The following is an 11787-nucleotide window of genomic DNA, read 5'->3' as shown; positions in this document are numbered from 1 at the left end:
CCTGAAGCATTTGGCGGTCATTTTCACTGAAAGTGTGCGTGAGACTGCATGAATACATCTCACATCCTACGGCACATGCATTCAGTGTCGCTGTGCCCAAATCCAACAATGTCATTTTTTTCCACATGAAGGCACACGCAACTTTGGGGTTTTAGAATGAAATATTTAAACTTGTCATTTTTAGTCATGTAGAAGAAGGAAGGACTTTGATTCCTGGAGTCGTGGAGAATGAAACTCAGGTCACTCATGTGCTGTGATGGTACGCGGTCGACCGGACTTCTCATCTGCTGGTTCTGAAATACTTTAGACAACAAACAGCCGAGTCTGCCCAACAAAAACGGTCAAATCATTTAATAAATTCCCTTAAAAAAACAGACTGAGTTTCATTATTCCATTTTACATTTTGCCGTTACATGAATTCATTCGACAGGCGCTTTCTCCAGAGGTCACTGGAAGTCGGAAAAGTGGGACAACTTATTGTCTGGCATATATCTAAAAAACCCTTAACAAAAACCTAATGAATTCACTTTCTTTTATTCCCTTATTTAGCAGCAAAAAAATCAATTCCATTTATCAGACATGGTAATCCTTACATATTTATGATGACAATATCAAAGCGTAAGTCAGTTGAAAATAAAGCATGTCTACTGCAAATGAATAAAGCCTAGAGCTAATTTCAGTGATATTATATATTTCAAATAGTTTGATCCCTCGCACTGACACTGTGAGACATAAAGGTCGGTGCAGGATGCAGGAGAACTGGAAACTGAAAATATAATTTAACAAGAGAGAACATGTTGATGGGTCCCCCCCCCACAGAATTTTATTTGCCTTCATTTATCCCCCAGTAAACAGATCTTTGTATTTACATCACTAAGTTGCTTTCCTCCCATTTTCAAACTCTCTCCTACGCCACTGGTTACTTGAATTGTTACTTGAACAGCTTTCATTAGCTGTTCATTGACTATGCATTCAAATGTTAGCAGTTGTGTCGTATTTTAGCAATTCTTTACATTTTACTGAGAATTTCTATAAGGAAGACTGTAATTCTGTAAGGTAGATTAGTGGAAAGCACTACTGCATCATACATCCAGGTTCGGGGATTCGGATTATACCATTGCTCGGCGAATCCCATAGTCCAAAGACCTGCGGTTAGGTTCGTTATTTTTGCTAAATGGTATGTATTGCCTGCTATGGGTTTGCACCCCATCCAGAATCCACCTCTTTCTTGTGCTGTATGCTGCTTGTGCGATTCCCCAGGCCCCCCCAAACCCCATACATCCAGTACAAGTCAGAAGATGGATGCATAATCCTGTAAGCTATCGTGAAGTGACACATACAATTTCTGGCTGGATTACGAGAGGCTGGCTTTGGCTTGTGAAGAAATAAGGAAATATCTTGCCAGTGAATTTAGGAGTAACAGTGTGCAGAGGGCTGTTCTTGGTGTGGTCAAAGAATTTCAGAGTCCCCTTTTCTAAGTTCAGCTTAATCCTGATTCTTGCAAGTCTTTGTTTCGTAAGACACGTTGGTGGTGAGGTTGCGGTTAAACATTTACCAGAAAACCACCCTATAGCCCAGAATCCCTCTTCTGGAGATGCTGTAATCACTTCCTTCCTCTTTATGGATTCTCTCGCCACGCCCAGAGCCCATTCGGTGTTACTTCCAACATCAACCACCCAACTGTGTTTCCCAAAACTGAATCCTTCAGAGCCCAGGACCCCTTTGTAGCCGATAATCCTCTCTGGGTTGTTAGGGAGCTGCTGATTCTCACCGGTCGCTCTCAGGCCGGTCAGATCTTCAGACAGGACAAGTTGGGGGGCTGCAGTGTTTGGGTCAAGAGTCACGGGCACTGTAAAGGCAGGGGGTGCGTGTAATGAGTGAAGAGCCTCAAAGCCAGGACAGTGTGGCTTAACACAGCTCTATTCCACAGACTGTATGACTACTGAACATTTTCTCAGACTAAGACTGGGTCTGTTAGAAGGACTAACGACTCTGTACTCATAACTCTGATACTAATCTATTTATGAATTGCACATTCTGCTTCCTTGCCAAACTTCTGTGCCAAATTTCCACAGTCTTCCCCCACCAATTAGGTGGTCAGCTGTATTTCGGTCGTCTATGTATGACTGTCCATGCCTTAAAATGTCTTGTTCACATTTTCACCTGAGTGTACGACTCCATGATATCAGTCAAAGATAAGAAAATCAAAGACTCTTTGACTTCGAAAAGAAGACAAAAGTGTTAGGGGAAAAAATGAAGGTTCAGATTTTTGCAATAGGGGAGTATGAAGCACAACCTAACACATTTTGGTTATGGCTAAATGATAAAAAAAAATATTTGATTAATATTAGATTCATCAACATTTTATACAAGTAACATACACATCTCTGCTACAAATGAACACTAGAAATTAGTTTCTAGGATCAGTTGTTTTTGTACAATTGCACCGAAAGTGGCAGAAGTGAAATGTTATTTTTAATATCTGCAAAGAAAAGTCTGTTTGAATAATACAATTAATTCAGGACAATTGTATATATATATATTATCTGAAAATTAAGGGGCGACTGTTCAGAAGCACCCTCTGCTTCACCCTGTGACCTTTATAAAAGGTCAGTCTTACATTTAACCCTGCATTAGGAGGCACCCCATACACATCTACAATAACAGTGAAAAAATATTTATTATAATCATTAAAATGCTGTCATCCATCACCTGAAAACTCATTATAGAAAATGATTGTAGGTGGGTGTTGTGTGGCCTAACAGTTTGGATGCTGAGTCTGTAATCAGAAGGTTGTTGGTTCAAATCCCAGAGTTTGTGGAGTGATTTTACCCTTGGGTGAACCCTTAACCATAATCGCTCCGGGGACTGTCTGACCCCGCTTTCTCAGTTGTACACTGCTTTGGATAAAAGCATCAACTAAATAAATAAAATGTCAAACAGGCCGGTTAGCAATATACAGTCATGAATATGTAGCTACAGGATGTTCACTCTAGCCTCCCGACATCCTCCCCACTTGCCATTGTGCCCCAGGACTCACCATGTTGTACAGTCTGCATCATCGTCATCCATACCCTGTACTTCAGAGAGCTCAGGTACTGGGCCACATTAATCAAAACTCTCGGACCGACCTCTAAATCCTGTATTTCATGACTGGACCTGCAGTGATGTTGAGAAGACAAACGTTATAAGGCATTGTCGATTATCAGAGATGGATAGGGAGTGAAGTGCTTTACGTACTTATTTGCTATGGAAATATGCTCCTGCAAATGAGAAAAAAAGAGTATTCAGATTACAAAACGACTCAGAATAATTATTTAAGTTTAAAATCCTAAACACTGCAGTGGGCCAGAACCCAACAGCTCTTCAATACATGACAGCAAACTTTAAACACGCAACCAGTTTATGTGGAAAAAAATCTAGACTAAGAGAAAATGTTTCATTAATGATTCTGGAGTGGGCAAGCTGGGTGTGTTGTGAGACTAAATTAAACGTCAAAACATATATTTACATGATTTTGAAGCACAGTACGACAAGGGCATGGCTATTACCTGCAGGACTGAGATGTTATCACTGGTAAACAGTGGCTTTATGGTATTAATGGTATCTGAGAGAGAGGAAATCTCATCGGTTAGCTGTTCAATCTTTTTATTCATTGCAGTTCTCTTCCTCTCTGCCTCCTCTCGCAGCTCTAGAATTCTGGTCGCCTCCTGGTCCTGTAGAAGCTGATGGAGCTCTTGAAACTCCTTTTGAATCTGTTGCTCCGTGTGCCTGGCTTGTCCCTGCAGGGGGCTGCTTGTTATTTTCTACACACATGAGCAGTGGGATAATTAATGTGCAGTGAACATCACGTTAAGACTGTACCTCTATATGCTTCACTGTATCTTGAAATGTAGATTTTACTTTGTGAAAAAGCTGTTTCCTTTTCTGGAATTCCTGCAGTACTTTCCGGAGTTTATCCTGAAATAAAACAAAGGCTTTCTGATTTTAACATGGACAGTTCTGGTGGACAGTTCTCAGCGGGCATCACAGAGGAATAGAATAGCGTTATTTTATTAATTGCTGCAAGGAAATTCTCTGTACCCCATCATGCTCTCCATGAGACACGCATGCGGGTCAGGTTAGCTTATCTTAGCTTGGATTAGTTTAGGTTAAACTTTATTGTCCCCATGGGGAATTTTATCTTGGACATAGTATATGGTCAACTTATACTAAAGCACATTGCAGAAAATCACAACATACAGTGAGAGAGAGAGAGAGAGAGAGAGAGAGAGAGATAAAAGATAGTGTGTGTGCATATATAGTCTGTGGATTAAAAAGCCTTTTGCTCTATTTTATTTGAGATGTAAGAATTAAATTCAAGTGTCGTTGTAAAGTGCTAGCATATTTATCGCACATTTTTCCATTACACATTGTTCATCATCTTAATAGAGACTTGGCCGAATAATAATTTTAAATGATTTCCTTTGGCATAAGGAGTTTCCTTCCTGATGATAGGTGAGAGCAAGCCTGGGAGAGCAGTTACCTTGCAGCACCCAGGTGGGTCTTACTCTATGGCCCACATACATGTATCTATTTTGTTAAGGCTAGGACTAGAACCAATGACCTTCTGAACAGAGGCACAGAGGCTTAGCTCAGCCACACGCCACCCCCATATCTTGAGCTAGGTTTTGATTCCCCCAAGGGCTCTCCATGTGGAGTTTGTATGCTGACGCCCCCTATTGGTTCCCTCCTGCCATTCAGAAACATAAGCTGCAAGATGGGCTACATCCTTCGAAGTGTGCAGTCTAGGAAGGGTTAGTCTTTGGGACAGTCTGGCCTACGAATAATTTCCTGTTTGAGTCTCCATTCCCACCCTTACCCTTGAGTTACAAAGCGCTGGTACTATTGCCGGAGCACACCCACTTTACCTCTGTGCAATGAATCCTGGGATACATTCGGCTGTGAAAGATATATCGGATGGATCCTTCGCGACTTGTCAAAAAGAGGGGACATTTTTAACCACATTTGAAATGGGACGGCCTTGTCACACTGCTCCGATGCATTCAGTTTTCCAATGCAGCCTTAGAAGGGCGCAGCCCCTGAATTTGGACACAGCCATGGTGTTTGTTGAACTGGCGTTTGACTCGCGATGACATCATTTCCTGTCTGGAGTGGGCTCCCACCCCATGTGACCCAGTACTGATTATGTGGCTAAGATAGATGGATTCTGCTACCATGGTCATACTGTGTGAAAAGTATGTGGTTTAAGAAGAAATGTTTTCCGGAATGCCATAATGCTTATGTTGACAGCTAACGGACTAGAACCTTGTAATTCATCACTAGAGTTAAATATATAGTGAAATTCACTGATGTTTTTATCATTGACTACAATAGAGCCACACCCATCCCATTGGAATAAACCAAATGAAATAGAGGGGACAATTGTTGAATGGGATCAGTTGTTTGAAGGATTGCAGTAATCTTGTTGCGTAACGTAGATTCCCTCTAACACTACTGATGGTTAGCAAACTAGTACAACTTTACTTCGAAAGGAAAAACTGCTTTATCCATTACGCACATTACTGCGCAAAAGTCGCAAGCAGTCAAAAGAAACGTCTAAAGCAATTTATCTGCGTTGTAAGCGCACTTTTCCGCAGAACAAAAAAAACACAATTTAGCATTAGAAGAATTTGCAAAGTACGAATAACACAATAAAAACTAGAAAGCGTTTCTCATGTTCTCCAAAAAGCTTCAGATATCTAATCGCACGACTAGATGAACGCCGCTTCAGGTCCCAAACCTCTCCTCAGCAAGCTATCACATGTATTTATTAAATCTCACCCCCAGCTCACTTAATTAATTTATTTAATTAGTTTAAAAAAAAATCTGGTCTGCTAGTGGTCGAGTCATAAAATACATGGTAATACTGGATGGTCGCTGCAAATACTGGGGTGATTTTAGCAGAAGTTTTGAAATGGCTGAACTAACACACTTTGACAGGCATAATAGCACAATTTTACATGGACATGAAGATCATTCAAACGTCATTTTCTTTGGCTGCCTAAAACTTTTGCACAGTAATTTAATTCTTCTACATTTTGTATAAATGAAAGTGAAAAAAGGCCGGCAGTGCTCCATGCTGTGCTCTACCACAGTTACTATTTCTCATACTCTCACCTTATGGTGCCGGACAGCCTCTCCCGTTGAGCAGATCTTGTGACCTTTATGCGTTTGCGTGAGGCAGTCAACACAGATGGCCTCTTTGTCCACAAGGCAGAAGACCTTAAGTTGCTCCCCGTGTAAAAGGCAGAGTCCTTGAGAGTCTTCCGTTACTTGGCATCTCTGATTTTTGAAAGCCTCGCAGAGGTTCTTCAGAGCACGGTTACAGAGCAATTCACAGTTAACGAACCTTTGCATACAAACTGGGCATTGCTGACATTCATTACGGTCCCAGAATTGCTCTGTGCAAACTCTACAAAAACTATGGCTGCACGGCAAGACGATCGGATCTGTGTAGATGTCGAAGCAAATAGGGCAGATGAGGTCCTCCTGTGGGAGAGAGTAAGCCATTTGTAAATGCCGTTGCTCCTACTTTCAGCCTCAGCGGATGTGCAGAATTAAGCGTAAAAACACAAGTTTCTGATCCTCAGTTTTTAACCAAGAAGGAGAATCCGGAGCCAACAAACAAATATTAAAAGCGAAAGCTGTCTGATCCATTTTTTAAAGAACAGCAAATTTCCGGGTTCGTAATGGGTGGAGACTGGTGTCATAAATGTCCCCCTGCAGCTAAGATAAGTTTATCTTATCTTAGACATCTTTCAGAACTTTGCTATTGCTACCAGGAATTCTTCATTCTTCCTTGTACTTTGGCCAGTTTTCGAAGAGAGAAAACACGGTTTATTAACCACCAGGGCCTTGAGTCACCCGGATTTTCCATAAAAAGCAATTTTATTGGATATAGTGTTCATGGTGATATACACAAAATTATCCTACATATACTTCTCATGTAGTACACACTATGTACCCCCTTGATAATATATATGTATCACCTCTTATATCAATAAAATAAAGTGTAGCATGAGTTATTTTCAGGGGTGGTATTGGAAGTTCATTACGGGGAATGCCAGTGATGTTCGGAAGGGAATTTAAAAATTCACCTGTTCTTCATCAGTGCTGATCCAGTCCACATCCACAGGGAAGCTGGAGCTTAGCCAAGGAATGGGTGAAGGCAGGGAAGACCCAGGGAGGGATGGAAGTCTGTCATAGTGCACGCGTGCACACACACACACACACACACACACACACACACACACACACACACACACACACACGCTATGGGCAATTTAGAGTCGGTAATTCATCTAAGCGCATGGCTCTGGACTGTAGGAGGTAGGTTCAAGCCTGGGATGGCCCTGGGTGTTCTGGTGCCTTAACGATATTGAGGCCCCCCCAAACTCACCAGAACAGAAAAAAAACAAACAAATTTTGTCAATTTCATTTATAGGCTAATTAAAAACATTTCAGTAGCACAGGGTACCTGGCTGCTAACTAGCTAATTAGCATCTGTTTCCCAAGACAGGCAGTGAAATATTAACGTTAGTGTAAATAACTGTAACGCCACGGTATACAACCAGAGGGCTTTCTTTCTTTAAATCACTCTTATGTGGCCCCTAATCAGAAGGTGCCCTTAGAGCTCTGTCACGTGGTTGGCCCTGGTGCAAGCATGGAGGGGACGTGCAAATTCCTTACACGTGTGGCAACACAGAAGGTGTGCGGCTGAGACTGTGACCATTAAGCCGTCTTACCCCCCCCCCCCCCCCAAACAAATTCCCTACAAAATGCCGATAAGATGAAAAGCAATGCAAGTCTGCAGAAAATATACATAGAAAATTCAATCTTATGAACTAGAAACCATATACAAATGGATTGCACAAATGACAGAAGCCTTTGTGTAAAAACAATCTCGATTATGCAACATGACAGCTACAGTAAGCAGCCAACGACACCCAAATACCGAGTGTGAAACAGGAGCGTTTTCTTGTCTTAACCGATAAATGATTCCTCTTCCCTTTACCTTTGAAATTTTGCATGACCACCGTAAAATGTATTTAGATTCCGTTACCCCACGCTTAAATCCCTCAGCATTCAGTACCGGCTCACACGTCACAGTAAGTCTGAGGGAAGCCTGATGTCTGAATGATATCTTAGAAGGCTTGCCACAAACCGCTAGATTTACATTAGCCCAGCTACACAGACGCGTTCACCTCAAAAGTCAAAATCTGCCCTCCTTTGATCTTTTCTTGGTCCTTTCCAAATCCTTTTTATGTACTATTTTATTGCAGCGCAAAGGCTAAGCTCAAGCTGGAATTAAGCAGTAGACCGTAAGGCTGGATGGTAAAGTACGGAGCCAATTCCACTGATATTACACATTGTTTGGCATTAACTGGTCTTACATAAAGCGTTACTGTAAAAGGGAAGTGCTGGCAGTCTCTCGCTCTCGCTGCGGTTGGGAGGGATTACGGGCTTTTGCTGTGAGGGTGGTGTACAGGAGTTTTATATAGCTGTAAGCTCCGCTCTCTGCATTTCTTTGAAGGCAGAGGAGTCAATCGCTTTTGAGTTGTAATACGACAGGTATCGCTGTGTCACCTCCTCTGAACCAGTGAGTCTACGTTCTGTTGTTGAATAAAACTCAGGGTTTGATGACTGTGTCACGCCCAGCTCGTCCGATCCTCGTGTGTGCCACGCCCCCTCATTGTCCACGTGTGCTTCCCCGATCGTGCCCAGTTGTTTCCTTTTATTTTCGGCTTGCCTTTCGTATATCAGTCCACGCCTTGCCCTGTCTGATGTCGGTCATTGTTGTAATGTGCGTCGCTGTACCCCTCGTCAGCCCTAATAAACCCTTGTTTGCCCGTATAATATCTTGGCTAACGTACCTGAGATGGAACTCGCATCATACCTCTGTTCAAAAATCTCAGTTCACACTATAATCCTAACCTGTCCTCTGTGTCATTAGTTGAGTATTTTTTTATAATGCATAATAAATACATTTATAATGCATTACAATGACTTATACTGACCATTATAATGCATTATGAAGCTATCTATAGTGCATTATAGATGGGAGCTTCATAGAGCAGTCATAATGCATAGTAAAAAGGGCTATAATGTGTTATGCCTTTTTATTGATTTTACATAAAACTACATATAGTTTTAGCCGTGTTTATAATACCTTATAAATACATTTTAATGCATTATGAAGGTATCTGTAATGCATTATGAAGGTATCTGTAATGCATTATGAAGGTATCTGTAATGCATTATGATGCCAGCTTTAAGTAAAGTATTACCATAATTTCTGCAGTGTTTTTAAATTTGCGATACTCATTCCCATTGTTAATGTTGCTTTTTGTGTGTTGTGTGTTCAGTTTGATATACACTGCAGGGTAAAGGCAACCAATAAAACTAAGTAGCAGACAGGATTGTGCCTGAGGAGGAAGGAATATAATCCATATTCAGATGCTTTCAGTTGTGGTTTAAAGTCTTGGGTAACTTTTAACAAGGTATATGACCTCTGAATTGCTCCAGGAGAAAAATTCTCCTGTTATGCCCCCGAGCATAAACAGCCCTATTCATGTTTTATTGCTGCTTATTTTATGGTAGCCATTATTTTTTGAATCTCTGAATGGCTGTACAATAGCAAAACATTAACCTTAAAAGAGACGATTACATATTCAGTTCCTGATGTTGCACTAACGTCATTTCTAGTGCTGTTGTGGAGGTCATGTGATTTGGAGCCTCCTAGTAGAGGCACTGCCGTAGTTTCTGAAGTTCGTCTAACGTCACATCTGCGTCAGGTGTGGAGGTCATGTGATTTGGATCCTCCTAGTAGAGGCACTGTCATAGTTTCTGAAGTTCGTCTAACGTCACATCTGCGTCAGGTGTGGAGGTTATGTGATTTCTGGCTTCTCAGCTGAATTCCCCCTAGAGGAGGTCACCCAGTGTTCTGCAGTCAGATTATGCAGAAGTGCAATAGTCTTTGGCTGCACAGTCTCAACGCCGCTCTCAGGCCCACCACCCTCAGGCCTGCCGCTCTCAGGCCTGCCACTCTGAGGTCCGCCACTCTCAGCCCCGCCACTCTCAGGCCCGCCGCTCTCGAGCCCTGCCGCTCTCAGGCCCTGCCGCTCTCAGGCCTGCCACTCTGAGGTCCGCCGCTCTCAGGCCTGCCACTCTGAGGTCCGCCACTCTCAGCCCCGCCACTCTCAGGCCCGCCGCTCTCAGGCCTGCCGCTCTCAGGCCTGCCACTCTGAGGTCCACCACTCTCAGCCCCGCCGCTCTCAAGCCCTGCTGCTCTCAGGCCCTAAACCCAACTGGGGTCTCAGGGGGGACTGGAGCCTAGGCAACTGGCTGCCAGCTAAATAGTATTGTATTGTATATAGTATTAATCGACAGCGTCCTTGGGAGGGATGTGTCACACCATTTTAGACATTATGACCGGCTGCTTGGGCAATTCAAAGTGACATTAACTGCAATAGGAGGGTGAGTTTCATGCTGGCATTCATAGGCTCAGTGCAGTAGACACTGAACAAACATTTGGCAGAAACTTCCTACAGCAGTTCCCTCTCGTTTACACTGCTTGTACATGGGTACGAAGCCAGCATGTCTCCGTCAGTTAGCTCCGCAGACTGGGAACTGGAACATTTCAATGTGTTCCCTGTGAGCTATCGCCTTTACAGGGCCTTTCATACCGAGGTGAATATTTTACACCCCTTACAGTGGCCAGAATTACAGGCCCACCTCTTAATAACTCAAGAAACAAGTGACAGAAACGCGTGTTAATTCTCTGCTTTGACAGGGATCTGAAGAACACGCACAGAAAACTTGGTAAACACTTTCCTATATGAAAGGGTTTCGCCCCCATGGGAAAGTTATTCTTCCATCCATCTTCCATAATCGCTTAACACTGCCGGGTCACGGTGAGGAATGAGACAGCAGACTCCCTGGATGAGGTGCCAGTTGCTTGAAGTTATGCTAAACTGGATTTCAGTGGGTAAATGTTAGGATTCTTCAATACTTTTCAGTCTTGGCAAAAAAAAAAATTAAAAACATTTCCTAGTCGCTTGCCAAGAGTTGCCTTTCCTTCCCATAATACCGTGGGTTCTTCATGCTTCAAGCCTCCAGGCTAGCGGAGCAGACGCCTGCAAAAGGTAAATATGTCCACCTCTTCATTCGTCAGGCCAAGAGGTCTATATTAGAATACGTCAGAACCACAGAACGGTGCCCAACTGAACTCCCCAACAGGATAATAAGCTCTTTGTTGAAGCCTGTGTTGATCTTTATATCAGTGCCCTCGTCTCTCACCTTAGCGAACACAAGTCCCTGTCTGTAAACTCGCCCACAGTGTTGATGTGAGAGGATTTTCTGTTTATGAGGTTGCGGTTCTGACCCGCCATTCTCTGAGAGCTTCTGTTTTGTCATATGCCGCTCTGTGTGGATGCTTCATCTCATGTGCATCGGTAAGCTCTCTCTGCGCTACAAAAGTAGAAAATTTACATAGATTTCTTGAAATATAAAACTAGATATTCATCCATTAATTTAATAGTAGTATGTCTGCTGTAAAAGAATTACATTTCAAGCCTAAATGTACATTTTTGAATCTGATGAATTTATATGTACGGAGAATTTACTTTTTGATATTGCTGGGATAACAGCCCCAGTCAAATTAAACCAGCTTAATTATAGGGGAAACATTTACTTACAATGCTGTTTGGAAAAATAAAGGTTGCATTTGTGGTATCATTGGCTCTT

At 42.5% G+C, this 11787-nt stretch overlaps 1 protein-coding gene across 1 annotated transcript; it reads right to left on the bottom strand.

The window, feature by feature from the left end:
* Positions 1-386: 386 nt before the first annotated feature.
* On the bottom strand, positions 387-11432 carry LOC125718451 (E3 ubiquitin-protein ligase TRIM35-like). Its single transcript, XM_048992307.1, has 8 exons — positions 11341-11432; positions 7140-7314; positions 6160-6531; positions 3865-3960; positions 3552-3782; positions 3241-3263; positions 3041-3159; positions 387-1849 (listed from the first exon to the last, which is right to left on the bottom strand). Exons 1-8 carry the CDS (start codon positions 11430-11432, stop codon positions 1320-1322), a joined length of 1638 nt encoding a protein of 545 aa, XP_048848264.1. The 3' UTR covers positions 387-1319.
* Between the last annotated feature and the right edge of the window lie 355 nt (positions 11433-11787).

The sequence above is a fragment of the Brienomyrus brachyistius genome, chromosome 22 (assembly GCF_023856365.1).
Source record: "Brienomyrus brachyistius isolate T26 chromosome 22, BBRACH_0.4, whole genome shotgun sequence".
Taxonomy (NCBI): domain Eukaryota; kingdom Metazoa; phylum Chordata; class Actinopteri; order Osteoglossiformes; family Mormyridae; genus Brienomyrus; species Brienomyrus brachyistius.
Note: the sequence above shows the minus strand (reverse complement) of the source record. Positions and strands in the feature narration are given on the sequence as shown.

Bases quoted from the DNA above. Each gene is read 5' to 3' on its own strand.
- LOC125718451 (XM_048992307.1), bottom strand. From the start codon at position 11,432: ATGGCGGGTCAGAACCGCAACCTCATAAACAGAAAATCCTCTCACATC. The intron at 3,160-3,240 runs GTACGTAAAGCA...ACATCACTGCAG, and splicing joins CATATTTCCATAGCAAATAA to GTCCAGTCATGAAATACAGG. The intron at 1,850-3,040 runs GTGAGTCCTGGG...CTGCCTTTACAG, and splicing joins GATGCAGACTGTACAACATG to TGCCCGTGACTCTTGACCCA.